General features: G+C 44.3%; 1 protein-coding gene across 1 annotated transcript in view; it reads left to right on the forward strand.

Annotated features, from left to right (window-relative positions):
- Nucleotides 1–861: 861 nt before the first annotated feature.
- Nucleotides 862–19,641, forward strand: part of LOC311142389 (pecanex-like protein 3) — a 33,282-nt gene continuing 14,502 nt past the window's right edge. Inside the window, exons 1-17 of the mRNA XM_084178038.1 lie at nt 862–1,077; nt 2,239–2,713; nt 3,451–3,659; nt 3,848–3,953; nt 5,747–5,786; nt 5,907–6,002; nt 6,158–7,906; nt 8,197–8,326; nt 8,435–8,604; nt 8,865–8,922; nt 9,011–9,161; nt 11,724–11,881; nt 12,101–12,254; nt 12,444–12,476; nt 12,594–12,765; nt 12,881–12,991; nt 13,100–13,301. Of these exons, the coding sequence (XP_084034164.1) occupies nt 2,561–2,713; nt 3,451–3,659; nt 3,848–3,953; nt 5,747–5,786; nt 5,907–6,002; nt 6,158–7,906; nt 8,197–8,326; nt 8,435–8,604; nt 8,865–8,922; nt 9,011–9,161; nt 11,724–11,881; nt 12,101–12,254; nt 12,444–12,476; nt 12,594–12,765; nt 12,881–12,991; nt 13,100–13,301 (3,692 nt within the window). The 5' untranslated portion in view covers nt 862–1,077; nt 2,239–2,560. The remainder of the gene's footprint in view (nt 1,078–2,238; nt 2,714–3,450; nt 3,660–3,847; nt 3,954–5,746; nt 5,787–5,906; nt 6,003–6,157; nt 7,907–8,196; nt 8,327–8,434; nt 8,605–8,864; nt 8,923–9,010; nt 9,162–11,723; nt 11,882–12,100; nt 12,255–12,443; nt 12,477–12,593; nt 12,766–12,880; nt 12,992–13,099; nt 13,302–19,641) is intronic.

The following is a 19,641-nucleotide window of genomic DNA, read 5'->3' on the forward strand; positions in this document are numbered from 1 at the left end:
GTGGCAAATCATTTGTAAAAATAGAGAAATGTAACGGCCCAAGGCAAATGCCCTGAGGGATACCGCACTGTACATATCTGATGTTGGAGAAGCTTCCATCGAAGAACACTCTCTGGGTTCTATTGGATAAGTAACTCTCCAACCATGTGATGGCAGGTGATGTAAAGTCATAACAAGTGAGTTTTTTCAATAACGTCTAAGGCTGCACTGAAATCAAACAAAGTTAAAGTTATGGTCAAAGAACAGTAGTCTCAGAAATCCCAGACCTAGGGCTAGAGAGACGATGTTGGGACCAGCATTCTATTATGATTTTTTTTGGGGTTGTGAATATCACATCAAAATTATATTCCTCATGTGCTCAGTAATGTGAGAATAAAGTGACAATAACATTTCCCCCCTAAAGTTCCAGAACTTCCAGACCTATACAGATATTCAAGGGAAAAAATGTATAATAACCAAAAACTGTAATAAGAACTGTGTGGAAACTTTTTGGAAGAGCTTTTATAAAGATGCAGAATGGCATGATCATGTATCAGCATCTGGCAAACAATCTTCGGTTATCATGCGGTGCTGATTGTCATGGCAACCAGTTTCTTTGCAGTCTTTTTTTGATTTTGAGGCTTTGCTTTATGTTCACAAATTGTAAAAGTTGTTTGTGTAATGTCTTTGATAATGTACTAAATACATGAAAATAAAGGTAAGCGCTCTAGTTCTTGTGGAAGTATAGCTAGCTAGTTTACGTACATATTAGAAGAAGAATTACTAAATGCAACACGACCAAAATGACACTGTAGAATGCCATTCTCTTCCTGTGTGGGTGTTTGCTTCCGGTGTGAATGAGCGAATGATTGTAGCCGCTAGCGAGCTAACGAAAAGGAGCTTTTTAAAGCTAGCTAGCGAACACATGATAAGGGCAATGACGCAAATCGGTACAAACTGCCAGTTTCTCTTAAACAAAAAGTAGATGTCTACTGTGTCTTTCCAAAGAAGAAAGACCATCATCATCTGAAAACAATGATAGCCAACTGTGGTAAGCTAGCTTGTTAGCTAGCCAACTGTACTAGTTAAACCGCAGTGGTAAGGAAAAATCCGAGATTCTTTAGCTAGCTAACGTTACTGCTCACCACGGAAGAGAAGAGGCAACGCAGCTAAGGGAGTCGTTGATAAACAATTTAATATAGTTATCACGAGAGTTTACGAAGTTATTTTAGCTTGTTAGCTAGCCAAACACTCCGTCTCAATTCTGATAGCTAATTTAGCGTTGGCTGTTTTATTTGATGTGGCCTAACTAGCATGCTAATCGAGCGTTCATGTTTGCAAAGTGAAATAGCCCGTTTCTGTTCGAAACAGGGATCTTTCATGATGTGATTGCTGCCAAAGCTCTATGTCAGCCATTCTGTTTAATCCGAAACATTATAATGCATTTGTTTATAAGTATTATCTCGAAATTACGAGTTGGTGTCTTGTTTTGGAAGCACAACTAAGGTTAGCTAGCTAAGTAGCGATGGTTGGCATATAGCTAGCTGCTAACTAACTGTTTGGTTATAGCTAACGTTAGCTTGTATAAGTGTTTTCAGTTGACAATTCAGCTAGCTAGCTAGGTAGCTTGCTATGTTTGTTGGTGGAGTGCATTGGTTGGCATATAACGTCTGGAGGAAATTGTTGATAGCTAAAATAACATGTAGGCAACTGCTAGCTAGCATTACCTAGCCAGCTAACATAGATAACAGTAAATTACGTTAGATTGTGTATATCAATCAGTAGGTGACAGGATAGTGGGAGTATTGTTGGCCTTGAAGCTAACGTTGTAGCTACCGAGGGATTCATGAAAAATAGGATTCCTAGTTAGTTGACTTATGAACTAAGTTACCTAATGGATAATGGGTAGCTAGCTAGCTTTCTGCATTGACTGATTCAGATACTTTAGGGTAGTAGTATACATATATCTATGGAGTATCATTGCAGATGATTATTATGATCATCTCTCAGGATTCATAAAGCTTCCGATCTCATGAGGTTGAGGACTCCAAATACATATCTAAAGAATTGAGTCCAACCTAGTTACGGCTCCATCTCTGAGTAGGAGCATTATTATAATTGTCTGTGACATTAGACAGGTGCTTAGCGTCTTACTCTGAAGGATGTTATCAGGACCTACTCTTAATTTATTGAAGTGTGACTCAAAATGCTGGAAATGTGTGAAGAAACCAACCAAAGCAGTTGTGATTTTTCTTCCAGATGAATGTTGTTATTTAATCAATGGGTCACCACCAGTGTGCCAAAAAGTAATTCTCCAGATAAAGCAAGGATTACTTTTTTGCAAGAACTGCACAGCAAAGCAGCCCAGTCTGGGTCAAGAACATGCACGGTCTCCCTTGAGATACACTAAGGACTATACACCAGAAAGTGAAGAGGACTGTCTTCAACTGACTCATTAACTTTTCATCCTCAATGGAAGTGCCATTGTAGATACGTGAACGGGTGGCTAAAACTGGGTCGTTTGGAGCTTCAGCCTTAGAGGAAACCTTGGAACCCTGGGTTGGCTGCTCTGAGGGGGACGATGGGTTCCCAAGCTCTTCAGATACTGCGGCAGGGGGTGTGGGCTTCGCTCACAGGAGGCTGGTATGTGGACCCCCATCAGAGCACGTTCTCCAACTGCTTCCACCTGTACCTCTGGATCTTTCTCCTGGCCTTCCCTTTCCTGCTCTACATGGTGAGGATTCAAATTATTTCTGTAGATAAAGGGTGGAAGAATTCCTTTTCTCTAACTGAATTGACTGGATGTCACGTTAGTCATGCACTTTTTACATACTGCACTAAGAAATGTGTATCAGCCACTATTCAGGTCAAACTGGTTTTATCATAGGACAGGAGAACAGGATAATGTTGGTAATGTAGTCCCCTGTAGCTCAGTTGGTAGAGCATGGCGCTTGCAACACCAGGGTTGTGGGTTCGTTTCCCACGGGGGGCCAGTATGAAAATGTATGCACTCACTAACTAAGTCGCTCTGGATAAGAGCGTCTGCTAAATGACTAAAATGTAAATGTAATAAAGTGGAACAGAGCGTACCATTTCCCCTCCGTATTCAAAACAGTATTTTTTTCACACTTGATGTCCTATTCCTTCTCTTTACTTTAATGTTTAAGCTTTTGTGGTCAAACATGTTAGTATTTGCTCTAGTGAAGAGTGTTACCTGTAAACCAGGCCTGTTATGTCCTTTCAAGCTGTCATGTCTATCATCTTTGAAGAGTGGTCCTTCCTTGTCTGTAATATGATGCCCAACATGTCCATGTGCCTGCCTATCAAGGTGGACCATTTGTTGTTAGTTCTTTTACTGGTATTGAGAACAAGGCGTTGTTTCACTACCCTCATCATGGGCTAGCCTACTTTAATTCCCAGCTCTGGACTCAATCTTTCTTCTCCCCTCCCCTCTTTCGTCCTTCCGTCCAGTCTCTCCCCCCCAGCCTGGTTGTGGCAGGTGTGTACTGTGCTGTGGTGGCGGCTTTCTTCACAGCCATAAAGGCAGTGAACTTCCGCCTCCATGCCATGTTCGACCTGGGGGAGATAGTGGAGAAGAGGCAGGCCTCGCTCATAACCGACGCCCCACGGCTAGAAGAGGGGGATGATGGGTCAGGAGGCCACGATGGGAACCAGCATGGGTACTGGCCGAGATTTCCAAATCCTAATGGAATCCTTTTTTGTCAAATCATGTCAAAACAAGATGTCATTCTATGTACATCCGAGTGAAGAAGCTCATTTATGTTGATGCTTTGAGGGCTGTTATTTCACATGATTGTGGACAGATTTGAGTGTTATGTTTTCTCATGTTGGTATGTTCCCCTCTCAGGGACAGCAATGTTGGTGTGGAGATGACTGTGTTCAGAAAGGTCAACTCAACACCTCCAGTTCGCTGCAGCTCCCAGCACTCTCTGTTTGGACTCAACCAGGTGTCGGTGAGGACTGCCTTGCATTTACACCATATACAGTGCCCTCCACAATTATTGGCACCCCTGTTTAAGATGTGGTCGAGGACTTCCAAAAATTCTCCTTTTTTTTTAAACAACATAGAACCCAAATGCAAAAAAAGAGAAAAATCCAACCTTTTATTTAAGTACATTACTTTGGTAAAAAAAAAAAAAAATTACACATTTAGATTTTTTTTTTGTTGAAATCATGTGTCCCACAATTATTGGCACCCCTGATGTTAATACTTTGTACAACCCCCTTTTGCCAACAAGACAGCACTTAATCTCCTCCTATAACATTTCACAAGATTGGAGAACACAGAGAGAGGGATCTTTGACCATTCTTCTTTGCACAATCTTTCTAGATCATCCAGTGTCCTGGGTCCTCTCTTATGCACTCTCCTCTTTAGCTCGCCCCACAGGTTTTCGATTGGGTTGAGGTCTGGGGACTGAGATGGCCATGGGAGGACCTTGAGTTTGTGACTGCTGAACCATTTTTGTGTAGATTTTGCCACATGTTTTGGATCATTATCCTGCTGAAAGACCCAATGACGACCCATCTTCAGCTTTCTGGCAGAGGCCATCAGGTTGTTATTTAAAATGTCCTGGTAGTTCAAAGCGTTCATAATGCCATGCACCCTAACAAGGTTCCCAGGGCCTTTGGAAGAGAAACAGGCCCACAGCATCACAGATCCTCCACCATACTTCACGGTGGGCATGAGGTGCTTTTCGGCATACTCATCTTTTGTTTTACGCCAGACCCACTTAGAGTGTTTGTTGCCAAAAAGCTCAATCTTTGTCTCATCTGACCAAAGCACACGATCCCAGTTGAAGTCCCAGTGCCGCTTAGCAAACTCCAGACGTTTACGTTTGTGAGTGTTAGTGAGAAAAGGCTTTTTCCTTGCATGCCTCCCAAACAGCTTGTTGGCATGTAGAGAGAGTCTGATGGTTGTTTTGGAGACTTTGTGACCCCAAGATGCCACTCTTTGATGCAATTCTGTGACAGTGAGCTTAGGACTTTTTTTAACTTCTCTTACCATCCTCCTCACTGCGTTGTGGCAAGATAAACTTGGGACCTATTCCAGCCTTGTTTGTCACTGTTCCAGTGGTTTTAAACTTCTTAATGATTCCTCTGACTGTAGATACGGGCAAGTTAAGGCGAGTGGCTATTTTCTTGTAGCCATTGCCTGACTTATGAAGGTCGACACAAATCTGCCTTACTTGAATGGTGTGTTCTCTTGTCTTTGCCATGTTGACAAATTGGTAAGAGAATTAGGCCTCTGTGTCACGTCATATTTATACCCCAGGGAAACAGGAAGTCATGAATTACTAATTAAAAGTTCCTAGATACCCTGACCAACTTTAGCAACTACAGAAAAATATATTTTTTTAAAAATCAATTAAAATTTTCAGCGGAATTGTTAGGGGTGCCAATAATTGTGGGACACATGATTTCAAGTTTTTTTTTTCCTAAATGTGTGATTTTTTTTTTACCACCAAAGTAATGTACTTAAATAAAAGGTTGGATTTTTCTCTTTTTTTGCATTTGGGTTCAATGTTATTTAAAAAAGAAGGAGAATTTTTGGAAGTCCTCGACAACATCTTAAACAGGGGTGCCAATAATAGTGGAGGGCACTGTATATATATATATAGTTCCATGCAGCAATCTGCGCACTTCATGCACAGGAACATGAAATTATTGGGTTGTTTAATCCCATACAAATTATTTATATTCCTATGATATTCATTCTTAATCTAACAAATTATTGTTTTTTCCTCAGGAGTTTTTGCCTCAGCTTGATGACAGTGGAGGCTCCAAGGGTATAGTATTAATCTAACCGCAGTGTATGGGTTGGTAAAGCAGATCTGAGTAAGGGATGCTGTGTTTTTTATCCAACATGGGCAACAGTGTAATTTAGGAACTGCTTCTTCTCTTCTCAGATATCAAGGATCTGATGCGAGAGCAAGGCAGCAATAACTTGATTGTCACGTCAGCACACCGGGAGGTCCTCCGCCACAGCTCCCAGGACCCCATCCGTAAGCACAGCATTACACTGCAAATAGATCTAGAATCTTTTGTCCATGTGCCAAATAGTGATATGAAGTTTATTTATTCCAACACAAAACAATTTAGCTATGTTTGTCTTTGCTTTGGCATTTGTGTACTTAGTTTGGACTTTTACTTCTTACAGATGTTGCCAACGTTGCCAGCATGGTCCAGTCCTGCTTGGCTGCTGCTCTAGGGGGAGAGTTCCCTGGCCTAAGGGGAGTGGGAGCAGGGATGTCAGGGGGATTTGGTAGCTTACAACCTGGGGAGTGCATCTCCATCCCCCCCTCCCCCTCCAGTCAGGAAGACGGAGGAGAGAAGGGCCAGTTGGAAGAGATTGAGGGGATGCTGGAGCAGCTGTCCCAGCAGAGTCCTGACGAAGATGTGATCGTGATGGGGGCCTACTCCCCCCTGGGCCCCTCTGCTGATTCGGGGAGCCTGGGGGACGCTCCCATCAGCCCCCTCATAAAGAGCAGTCTGAGTGAGGAGCTAAGTGAGAACCTGTTGGGGCTGGGCCTTGACCCCGTGGCCTTCGCCCCAGGAACAGAGCACCCAGGCAGCCGCAGTGGGGTGGCCATGGCTGCCGGCTCCACAGACAGCTGCTTCAGCGGGGGCGGGGCGGCCACGGACCGCGAGACCCTCAGCACCGTCAGCAGCTACCGCAGTGAGAAGACTGACTCCACCCAGCTGGAAAGCCCTTCACTCAGCCTGCCACGGAACATAGACTCAGGGACCCCAACCTCTGCCCCAGCCCTGGGCACCAATACCCTAGAGCCAGCAGAGGAGCCAGTGCTGCAGGGGGGAAGTGATACTGACGACCTGTCGGACAGCGAACTGCTGCACTCCCCTGCCAAAGAGCGCTCTCTGGGCCAGGAGCTTGATAGGACACTAGTGGAAGGGGAGGACTTGCCCCCTGTCCCCTCAGATATTGCACAGCCCCCCTCCCTCCAGGACTCATCTCCCTCCAGTAGTGGGCACTCAGAGTCCTGTGATCTGGACAGGAGGGTTCCCCCCCTCCCCCCTCCGAGGCAGGCCAGCTCGGTGCCGTCAGGGCTGGCCCTGGGTCTAGTGTGTTCTGAGCCTGCTCTGCCCGTCTCTTCCACCCCCTTCCTGCACTCTGAGCAGCCCTCTCTGCAGGCCCAGCAGGTGGTGCGCCCCAAAGACTTGAAGCTGCTGCGGACCGGTGGGAGTAGTGTGGGCCACCGGCCTGGCCGCAGGAAAGCCCCTCGCAAGCGAGGTGGAGCGGGAAACAGCAGCTTTGACTGCGGCTCCTACAGGCGGCACCACAACCACGGGCAGCACAGAGACTACATCCCAGTGCGCAGCCGGCTGGGGGCTAAGGCCTACAGCGAGAGCCTGTTTGAGGACTCCAGTGATGAAGATGACGGCAGTGACATGAGCGCCGGCTCCAGTCTGGGCTCCCAGAGACGCTACAGCTCTGACGATGACGATGACGACTCGAGCTCCTCTACCTCCTGCTACTCCCCCGACCTCGCTAACGCTGGCATTACGAACCCACCCCCCTCCTCCACCCAGCTGCCCACCCCCAGGGAAGGAGAGTTGTCTGAGATGGCTGGTCCCTCGTACTCCCAGAGGGCTCAGAGGTCAGCTAGCACGGCTAGTGCTAAGACTCACGCCAGGGTGCTCAGTATGGACGGGGCCAGTGGGGGCCACACTAACACTGTGGCCCTGCCCTCCACCATGCTGACCTCCTCCACCCCTGCTCCACGACCCCTCACCGTCTCCAAGTCAGACCTGGAGGCCCGGACCAGCCACACAGATGGCTTCCCTGGAACTCACCACCACCGCCTGGACTCTCTGGGAGGCTCCTGGGCTGGCAACCAGACGGGCTGGAGGGCTGGGGAACTGGTGGAGGAGGGAGCTGTGGGGGGAGGTGAGACATATTATTCTCTCTAACTCTGGGCCTTTATTCATAAAGTGTGCTGAGATAGGATCAGGTCGCCCTGACCATTCATTATAATCTAAAAGGCAAAACTGATTCTAGATCAGCAACCCTACTGATAAACAGTCCAATTCAAGATAGAAAGCTCTGAAATGTGAAACTGTTTCATTGAAAGACTGATTGTTTGCTATATTTACTCCATTAATCAGGGTCAGGTATTTCTAGAACTCAACATCTGAAATGAACATCCTTGTACTCATGTGAATATCTGCTGCCCCCAGCTCTGGCCCCAGAGGAGGGGGGCAAGCGGGACTCGGTGAGCAGTGTGAAGAGGACCCAGGCCATCCGCAGGCGACACAACGCGGGGAGCAATCCCACACCACCCCCCTCTACCATGGGCTCCCCACCCAGGTTGGTCTAGTCAAACACTTCCACACCAACACTCTTGATATATGTCTTATGCCAATCACCTCTGTATGTACATGCTACGTAAAGCCCATCTCCTGTGTCTTCCTGTAGTCTCCAGGACCTCCAGCGTGCCCGTACCTCCTCACACTCTCGCACCCGGACCCTGCCCTCTGCCTTACAGTTTGCCACATCACTACTGCTGCCCCGCGGGGGGGTCCACGAAGCCTCTACCTTCGACGACACCACAGAGGGGGCTGTGCACTACTTCTATGACGAGGGCGGTGAGTGTGTGGGGATGCTAGGCTGGGGCTAGCTTTAGGGAAGGGAAGAGTTAGAATCTTCGTCGGGGGGAGGGGGGGGTGGGGGGGAGGCATTGGGCAGGTGGAAGGGGGGCCCTCTCCTTTTAATAAACCTAGCCTGAAGAGAGCGAGAAATAAGCCCCTTTGTTCGTGGGCTTTACTGAGGCATTCATGTATTTAAATGTGCAATGCAAATGATTCTGTCCTAGTTTACAGTGTAGTTGATGCTTTGTTTTTTTCAGGAGTGAAGAGATCGTACACGTTTGGACCTGCTGGAGGCGGTTATGAGGATCCAGTGGCGTAAGTGTCTCTCTCTGATGAGCGTTAGGCTTTTTGCTTGAAACTGATTTTGATATGTCTGAGCCCCTCCCTCTTCTTCTCCTCTCAGGGAGCGGGAAAGACAGTCCCAATCCTCCAGCTTCACCTCCACTGATGTCCAGGAGGGGGCCCCGGTGCTCACCATGCTCCAGCCCAGGCCTGTGGTTCTGCAGGGCATGCAGGTACGCAGGGTGCCCCTGGAGATGTCAGAGATGCCAGAGGTGAGAGAAACACCATTAGAATTTCTGTTTCAACAGCTTTGTTCTAAAGCTGTATCCGTACCCATTGGATGCAGTGATCACAATATAGTGGCTATATCCAGGAAAGCCAAAGTTCCAAAAGCTGGGCTTAAAATAGTGTATAAGAGATCATACAAAAGATTTTGCTGTGACTCTTATGTGGATGATGTTAAAAATATTTGTTGTTCTGATGTGATTAATAAGGAGCATCCAGACGCTGCACTTGATTCATTTATGATATTGTTTTTTCCAATTATTGATAAACATGCACCTGTTAAGAAACTGACTGTTAGAACTGTTAAGGCTCCATGGATTGATAAGGAATTGAAAAATTGTATGGCTAAAAGAAATGGGGCAAAAGGAGTGGCTAATAAGTCTGGCTGCACATCTGACTGGCTGACTTAATGCAAATTGAGAAAATATGTGACTAAACTGAACAAAAAGAAGAACACCAAGAGCGTTGTGCCAGTAACCGAAAGGTCGCTGGTTCTAATCCCCGAGCCGACTAGGTAAAAAATCTGTCGATGTGCCCTTGAGCAAGGCACTTAACCCTAATTGCTCCTGTGAGTCGCTCTGGATAAGAGCGTCTGCTAAATGACTAAAATGTAAATGTAAGAAGAAACTGTATTATGAAGCCAAGATCGATGATATTAAAACTTTTGAGTACTTTAAATTATGGACAGAAAGACAAATTCAACTCCATCTTTCATCGAATCAGATGGCTTATTTATAACAAAACCATTTGATGTTGCCAATTATTTTAATGTTTACTTCATTGGCAAAGTGGGCAAACTTAGGCAGAAAATGCCAACAACGAACAGTGAGCCATCGTAATCATGTATAAAAAATAAAAATAAATAATGAAAGAAAACATTGCAAGTTTGAATTTTGTAAAGTTAGTGTGGGAGAGGTGGAAGAATTATCGATCAATAATGACGAACTTCCTGGCATTGACAACTTAGATGGAAAACTACTGAGGATGGTAGCTGACTCTATAGCCACTCCTATCTGTCATATCATTAATCTGAGCATAGAGGAAAGTATTTTGTCCTCAGGCCTGGAGGGAAGCCAAAGTCATTCCGCTACCCAAGAGGGGTAAAGCGGCCTTTACTGGTTCTAACAGCAGACCTATCAGCTTGCTGCCAGCTCTTAGCAAACTGTTGGATAAAATGGTGTTTGACCAAATACAATGCTACTTCTCTGTAAACAAATTAACAACATACTTTCAGCATGCTTATAGAGAAAGGCACTCAACATGTACTGCACTGACACAAATGACTGATGATTGGTTGAAAGAAATTGATAATAAGAAGATTGTGGGAGCTGTACTGTTAGATTTCAGTGCAGCCTTTGATATTATTGACCATAACCTGTTGGTGTGAACTTATGTGTTATGGTCTACTCTTTTCTATTTTTACCAATGACCTGCCACTGGCATTAAACAAAGCATGTGTGTTCATGAATGCTGATGATTCAACCATATACTTATCAGCAACCACAGCTAATGAAGTCACAAACCCTTAACAAAGTGTTTTGGAATGGGTGGCCAGTAATAAACTGGTCCTGAACATCTTTAAAACTAAGAGCATTGTATTTGGTACAAATCGATCCCTAAGTTCTAGACCTCAGCTGAATCTGGTAATGAATGGTGTGGCTGTTGAACAAGTTGAGACTAAATTACTTAGTGTTACCTTAGATTGTAAACTGTCATGGTCAAAGCATATAGATTCAATGGTTGTAAAGATGGGGAGAGGTCTGTCCGTGATAAAGAGATGCTCTGCTTTTTTGACACCACACTCCACAAAGCAAGTCCTGCAGGCTCTAGTTTGTCCAGCCATGTGGTGAAGTGCTGCAAAGAAATATCTAGTTAAGCTGCAGCTGGCCCAGAACAGAGTGGCACGTCTTGCTCTTCATTGTAATCAGAGGGCTAATATGAATACTATGCATGCCAGTCTCTATTGGCTAAGAGTTGAGGAAAGACTGACTGCGTCACTTCTTGTTTTTAGAAGAAACATTCATGTTGGAAATTACAAATTGTTTGCAGTCAACTTCCACACAGCACGTACACCACTTTTTCACAGTACCAGGTCCAGAACAAATTTAATGAAACGTACAGTATTATACAGAGCCATGAGTGCATGGAACTCCCTTCCATCTTATATAGCTCAAGTGAACAGCAAACCTGTTTTCAAAAAAACAAATTGAGCAACACCTCACGGCACAACGCTTCTCCCGCATGTGATCTACTTGTTGTGTGTATGTACTGACATGTATGTGTAACTGATAGATGCGCGCACACACAATGTATGTAAATTGTAAAGTATTTTGTCTTTAATGTTTTTTTTTTTTATATGTTGGACCCCGGTAAGACTAGCTGTCGCTACTTGTTTCTAATGGGGATCCTAATAAATCAAATCAAATCAAAATCATGTATTTCAGACAAATTAACCCTCTGGACATTTCTTGTATATTCCTGTAAATGTGGCTTTAGTATTTTATCAAATATGCATGATATTTGACTCGAATCCCCCTCTCTGTCTCTAGTTTGACCTGGACCATGAGTCTCTCCATGAGTCCCAGGAGAACACGCTGATGATCGAGGAGAAGGCCAAGCCAAAACAGTACTACCGCTTCTGGGTGCTGCCAGGGAAGTGGCTGAGGGTACGTTACGACCGTCTGGCCCTGCTGGCACTACTGGACAGGTGAGACACAGCAGCTAGCTAGTTTATCTCCGTGGTAATATGATCCAATGTTTGTCATCTGTATTGAGGAGGAAGCCATGGTTCCATTAGAGGTCTGTCTATACTGTGGAGTGACAGTGTTAGGGTTACTGCTAGCTTTCTCAAAACTCTGGATTTCTGGATTTTGCAACCCTGGACAGTGTAAATGACCTCCTGTCCTCCATTGTGTCTGTCCTGTAGGAACCGTGGTGTAGGAGAGAATGTGTTTGCGGTGGTGCTGGCCAGCATGGTGGCCTTCCTGGGGTTCCTGCTGCTCCTGGAGGGCTTCTTCAGGGACATCTGGGTCTTCCAGTTCTGCCTGGTCATCGCCAGCTGTCAGTACTCACTACTAAAGGTACACAACACAAGTCATAAGGATTCATTACAGTTCTACTCAATTCCTATATTCCCATTTTATTAGTTTATACAGTAAAATAAAATCAACTGCCGACGCATTTGATGAAACCGTAATAGACCAGTGTTAACTTGAAGTAAACTAATGTGTTAAAACGTTTGAAATTACACTTTGTCTCTCCTTCCTCAGAGTGTTCAACCAGATGCAGCCTCCCCAATGCATGTAAGTGGATGATGTCATTCAAACATCTGCCTTGGTCATTATCAAGTTAGTAACCAATCCATTGTTGATTTTTGTTTTGATGGCACAACCTGATGACTGTCTGGTCTAACCCATCAGGGCCATAACTGGATCATTGTGTACAGTCGGCCCGTCTACTTCTGCCTGTGCTGTGGTCTCATCTGGGTGTTAGACCTGGCAGGGCGCTCAGGCCACCTGCAGCCCTTCTCACTCTACGGCGTCACCTTCTTCTCCGCTCACTTCCTGCTCTGTGCGAGGGACGTGCTCATAGGTCAGTCAGTGTTAGCCACTTTTAGCTGTGTGCTTTTATTTCTTTTGTAATCGTGTTGTGACCAACAGACTCATTCACGCCCTTTCTCCCTCTCTATCTCTTTCTTCCCCCTCAGTGTTTGCCTTGTGTTTCCCTGTCATTTTCCTGTTTGGCCTTCTACCTCAGGTCAATACCTTCCTCATGTGTCTGCTGGAGCAGGTTGACATGCACATTTTTGGGGGAACAGGTAAGACAGGGCCACACGGTGAGACATACACTGTAATTCACAAAGTAATTTCTCTGTTTTTTGTCGAGTGATGCATGTTGACCGTGTGTGTGGTGTTTCTCTCCACAGCCACCACCAGCCCCCTGTCGTCTCTTTACAGCCTGTTACGCAGTGTGCTGGTGGCCGCGTTGCTCTATGGATTCTGCCTCGGTGCTATCAATGCGCCCTGGGAACATCCCCATGTGCCAGTGCTGTTTTCAGTGTTCTGCGGCCTGCTCCTGGCCCTCTCCTACCACCTGAGCCGCCAAAGCAGTGACCCTGTCATCCTGTGGTCAGTATACCTCTTCTCTTTAGTGTTAAACGGCGTGCCGAAACGTCTGTATTTTTTTTTCTCGATACTACAACATGAAAAACAGTCCGGTATTACAATTATTGGGGGGGGGGGGGGTTGATCAGCTTTAATTTTACAGATATATATATATATATATATATATATATATATATATATATATATATATATATATATATATATATATATATACACACACACACACAGTGGGGAGAACAAGTATTTGATACACTGCCGATTTTGCAGGTTTTCCTACTTACAAAGCATGTAGAGGTCTGTAATTTTTATCATAGGTACACTTCAACTGTGAGAGACGGAATCTAAAACAAAAATCCAGAAGATCACATTGTATGGTTTTTAAGTAATTAATTCGCATTTTATTGCATGACATAAGTATTTGATACATCAGAAAAGCAGAACTTAATATTTGGTACAGAAACCTTTGTTTGCAATTACAGAGATCATACATTTCCTGTAGGTCTTGACCATGTTTGCACACACTGCAGCAGGGATTTTGGCCCACTCCTCCATACAGACCTTCTCCAGATCCTTCAGGTTTCGGGGCTGTCGCTGGGCAATACGGACTTTCAGCTCCCTCCAAAGATTTTCTATTGGGTTCAGGTCTGGAGACTGGATAGGCCACTCCAGGACCTTGAGATGCTTCTTACAGAGCCACTCCTTAGTTGCCCTGGCTGTGTGTTTCGGGTCGTTGTCATGCTGGAAGACCCAGCCACGACCCATCTTCAATGCTCTTACTGAGGGAAGGAGGTTGTTGGCCTAGATCTCGCGATACATGGCCCCATCCATCCTCCCCTCAATACGGTGCAGTCGTCCTGTCCCCTTTGCAGAAAAGTATCCCCAAAGAATGATGTTTCCACCTCCATGATTCACGATTGGGATGGTGTTCTTGGGGTTGTACTCATCCTTCTTCTTCCTCCAAACACGGCGAGTGGAGTTTGGACCAAAAAGCTCTATTTTTGTCTCATCAGACCACATGACCTTCTCCCATTCCTCCTCTGGATCATCCAGATGGTCATTGGCAAACTTCAGACGGGCCTGGACATGCGCTGGCTTGAGCAGGGGGACCTTGCGTGCGCTGCAGGATTTTAATCCATGACGGCGTAGTGTGTTACTAATGGTTTTCTTTGAGACTGTGGTCCCAGCTCTCTTCAGGTCATTGACCAGGTCCTGCCGTGTAGTTCTGGGCTGATCCCTCACCTTCCTCATGATCATTGATGCCCCACGAGGTGAGATATTGCATGGAGCCCCAGACCGAGGGTGATTGACCGTCATCTTGAACTTCTTCCATTTTCTAATAATTGCGCCAACAGTTGTTGCCTTCTCACCAAGCTGCTTGCCTATTGTCCTGTAGCCCATCCCAGCCTTGTGCAGGTCTACAATTTTATCCCTGATGTCCTTACACAGCTCTCTGGTCTTGGCCATTGTGGAGAGGTTGGAGTCTGTTTGATTGAGTGTGTGGACAGGTGTCTTTTATACAGGTAACGAGTTCAAACAGGTAAAGTTAATACAGGTAATGAGTGGAGAAGAGGAGGGCTTCTTAAAGAAAAACTAACAGGTCTGTGAGAGCCGGAATTCTTACTGGTTGGTAGGTGATCAAATACTTATGTCATGCAATAAAATGCAAATTAATTACTTAAAAATCATACAATGTGATTTTCTGGATTTTTGTTTTAGATTCCGTCTCTCACAGTTGAAGTGTACCTATGATAAAAATTACAGACATGTACATGCTTTGTAAGTAGGAAAACCTGCAAAATCGGCAGTGTATCAAATACTTGTTCTCCCCACTGTATATATATATATAATATGTTTTTTTTAAATATATATTATTTAAAATGTGTATATATATATATATATATATATATATATTATTTAAAATATAAATTTCACGGACAGTATATTTTACGTTAGTTATCTTTTTTTGTTGTTGGTCTCAGCCTTCAGCTACCCTCAACCCCTCCCATCTATCTCTGAAGACCATCCAGATTTGATTTCTAGCTGCCATATATTTTCTCACTGTGCTGTGATGGTCCACAAAAGTTCTGAACTTTTCTATGCTCATAGTTTCTACAGATTGTAAATTAAAGATAAACACCTCTACTAAGGGTATTATTCCAGTGCCTTCGGAAAGTATTCAGACCCTTTCCCTTTTTCCACATTTTGTTACGTTACAGCCTTATTCTAAAATGGATTAAATTATTTTTTCCCTCATCAATCTATACACACTACACCATAATAACAAAGCGAAAACAGGTTTTTTGAAATGTTTGAACATTAATTAAAAATAAATTCAGAGTGCTAGCTGTGCCAGCAGTGCTAGCTGTGCCACTAGATATCCTGGTTCGAATCCAGGCTCTGTCGTAGCCGGCCGCAACCGGGAGACCCATGGGGCGGCGCACAATTGGCCCAGCGTCGTCTAGGGTAGGGGAGGGAATGGCCGGCAGGGGATGTAGCTCAGTTTGTAGAGCATGGCGTTTGCAACGCCAGGGTTGTGGGTTCGATTCCCACGGGGGTATGAAAAAAAAAAAATGAAAAAAATTGATGTATGCACTAACTGTAAGTCGCTCTGTATAAGAGCGTCTGCTAAACGACTTAAATGTAAAAAACAGATTAAGATCCTTTGCTATGAGACTCGAAATTGAGCGCAGGTGCATCCTGTTTCCATTGATTATCCTTGCAATGTTTCTACAACTTGATTGGAGTCCACCTGTGGTAAATTCAATTGATTGGACATGATTTGGAAAGGCACACCAGTCTATATAAGGTCCCATAGTTGACAGTGCATGTCAGAGCAAAAACCAAGCCATGAGGTTGAAGGAATTTTCCGTAGAGACCCCGAGACAGGATTGTGTCGAGGCACAGATCTGGGGAAGGGTACCAAAACATTTCTGCAGCATTGAAGGTCCACAAGAACACAGTGGCCATCATTCATTCTTAAATGGAAGATGTTTGGGACCACCAAGACTTCCTAGAGCTGGCCGCCTGGCCAAACTGAGCAATCGGGGGATAAGGGCCTTGGTCAGGGAGGTGACCAATAACCTTATGGTCACTGACAGAGCGCCAGAATTCCTCTGTGGAGATGGGAGAACCTTCCAGAAGGACAACCATCTCTGCAGCACTCCACCAATCAGGCCTTTATGGTAGTGGCCCGACGGAAGCCACTCCTCAGTAAAAGGCACATGACAGCCCACTTGGAGTTTGCCTAATGCACTCTCAGACCATGAGAAACAAGACTCTCTGGTCTGATGAAACCAAGATTGAACTCTTTGGCCTGAATGCCAAGCGTTACGTCTGGAGGAAACCTGGCACCATCCCTACAGTGAAGCATGGTGGTGGCAGTGTCATGCTGTGGGGATGTTTTGCAGCGGCAGGGACTGGGAGACTAGTCAGGATCGAGGGAAAGATGAACAGAGGAAAGTACAGTGAGATCCTTGATGAAAACCTGCTCCAGAGCGCTCAGTACCTCAGACTGGGGCGAAGGTTCACCTTCCAACAGGACAACGACCCTAAGTACACAGCCAAGACAACGCTGGAGTGGCTTCGGGACAAGTCTCTGAATGTCCTTGAGTGGCCCAGCCAGAGCCCGGACTTAAACCCGATCGAACATCTCTGGAGAGACCTGAAAATAGCTGTGCAGAGAAGAATGGGAGAAACTCCCCAAATACAGGTGTGCCAAGCTTGTAGCGTCATACCCAAGAAGACTCAAGGCTGTAATCGCTGCCAAAGGTGCTTCAACAAAGTACGGAGTAAAGTGTCTGAATAATTATGTAAATGTGATATTTCCGTTTATTCTTTTAAAAATATACATTTGTAAAAATGTCTAAAAACCTGTTTTTGCTCTTTCATTATGGGGTATTGGGTGTAGATTGATGAGGAAAAAATTTAATACATTTTAGAAAAAGGCTGTAACATAACAAAATGTGGAAAAAGTCAAATGGTCTGAATACTTTACGAATGCACTGTATATTATTGATCGATTTGACTATTACTTTTCAAATCACACAGCAGTGCTATTTGCAGAGATAGTTCCAAGTAAATGTTGCAATTTTTCAGCCATTCCTGAACCTGAGACCCAAAACGAGCTACAGTGCATTTGGAAAGTATCCCGTTTTTTAGTATATTTGAGTTTAACCATAATATTTGTTCTAATATTTGTATTTTCTGGTGGATTAAACTGAAATTGCAACCACCTTTCTATTGCTTGTTTTAAAAATAGTGATATTTTGGGGATTATTTCATTTTCAAATAACCGAGAGTGAGAGGTTGTAATCTGAATTAAGGAGAAAGGCCATTCTTGAGCACGGGGTAAGCCATTCTTACTAAACTGTTAGAGAACCAGTTCGGATTTAAGTATAGTTTTTGTATGACTAAAGCCTTTAAAATATTATCATTTCTGCCCTCCGAATTCATAGTAATTATATAAATAGGCCTGTTTAATTTTGTCTGGCTTGCCTTTCCAAATAAAGTTTAATATTTTTTGCTCATATAATTAAATGTAAATAAGTCGCTAGGTGTAGGCAGGGCCATAAGTAAATAGGTAAACTGGGACATGACTAAAGAATCAGGGTGATTTTTCCACCAATAGACAGGTGTTGTCCTTTCCATGGTAGTAAAATCTTATCTAATTTGGCTAACCTTCTATTAAAATGTATTGCAGTGAGATCAATTATTTCTTTCGGGATATGAATACTGACGAGTATGTCCACTTCTCCGTCTGACCATTTTATTGGTAAACTACACAGTAATGTAGAAGCACAATTATCTCAATCCTCTGAGGCTGTGCAGGGATCCAAATAACGGATTTAAAAGAAAACATGAATCTTCAGCGTACAATGACAGCTTTGTTTTTAAACCCTAGCACCTTGATATTATTGTTGGATCTGATTTTAATAGCTAACATTTCGATGGCCATAATAAGTAGATATGCCAATAGTGGACAACCTTGTTTTACTCCTCTTGACAATTTAATACTTTCTGAGAAGTATCCATTATTTACTATTTTACACCTGGGATTACTATACTTAACTTTAACCCATTGTATAATAGATTCTCCAAAATGAAAATAGTCCAGGCATTTACAGTGGTGGAAAAAAGTATTTAGTCAGCCACCAATTGTGCAAGTTCTCCCACTTAAAAAGATGAGAGAGGCCTGTAATTTTCATCATAGGTACACGTCAACTATGACAGACAAAATGAAAAGAAAAAAATCCAGAAAATCACATTGTAGGATTTTTTATGAATTTATTTGCAAATTATGGTGGAAAATAAGTATTTGGTCAATAACAAAAGTTTCTCAATACTTTGTTATATACCCTTTGTTGGCAATGACACAGGTCAAACGTTTTCTGTAAGTCTTCACAAGGTTTTCACACACTTGCTGGTATTTTGGCCCATTCCTCCATGCAGATCTCCTCTAGAGCAGTGATGTTTTGGGGCTGTCGCTGGGCAACACGGACTTTCAACTCCCTCCAAAGATTTTCTATGGGGTTGAGATCTGGAGACTGGCTAGGCCACTCCAGGACCTTGAAATGCTTCTTACGAAGCCACTCCTTCGTTGCCCGGGCGGTGTGTTTGGGATCATTGTCATGCTGAAAGACCCAGCCACGTTTCATCTTCAATGCCTCACGATACATGGCCCCATTCATTCTTTCCTTTACACGGATCAGTCGTCCTGGTCCCTTTGCAGAAAAACAGCCCCAAAGCATGATGTTTCCACCCCCATGCTTCACAGTAGGTATGGTGTTCTTTGGATGCAACTCAGCATTCTTTGTCCTCCAAACACGACGAGTTGAGTTTTTACCAAAAAGTTCTATTTTGGTTTCATCTGACCATATGACATTCTCCCAATCCTCTTCTGGATCATCCAAATGCACTAGCAAACTTCAGACGGGCCTGGATATGTACTGGCTTAAGCAGGGGGACACGTCTGGCACTGCAGGATTTGAGTCCCTGGCGGCGTAGTGTGTTACTGATGGTAGGCTTTGTTACTTTGGTCCCAGCTCTCTGCAGGTCATTCACTAGGTCCCCCCGTGTGGTTCTGGGATTTTTGCTCACCGTTCTTGTGATCATTTTGACCCCACGGGGTGAGATCTTGCGTGGAGCCCCAGATCGAGGGAGATTATCAGTGGTCTTGTATGTCTTCCATTTCCTAATAATTGCTCACACAGTTGATTTCTTCAAACCAAGCTGCTTACCTATTGCAGATTCAGTCTTCCCAGCCTGGTGCAGGTCTACAATTTTGTTTCTGGTGTCCTTTGACAGCTCTTTGGTCTTGGCCATAGTGGAGTTTGGAGTGTGACTG

Source organism: Coregonus lavaretus, assembly GCF_964263955.1.
Source record: "Coregonus lavaretus genome assembly, chromosome: 15".
In the NCBI taxonomy this organism is placed as follows: Eukaryota; Metazoa; Chordata; class Actinopteri; order Salmoniformes; family Salmonidae; genus Coregonus; species Coregonus lavaretus.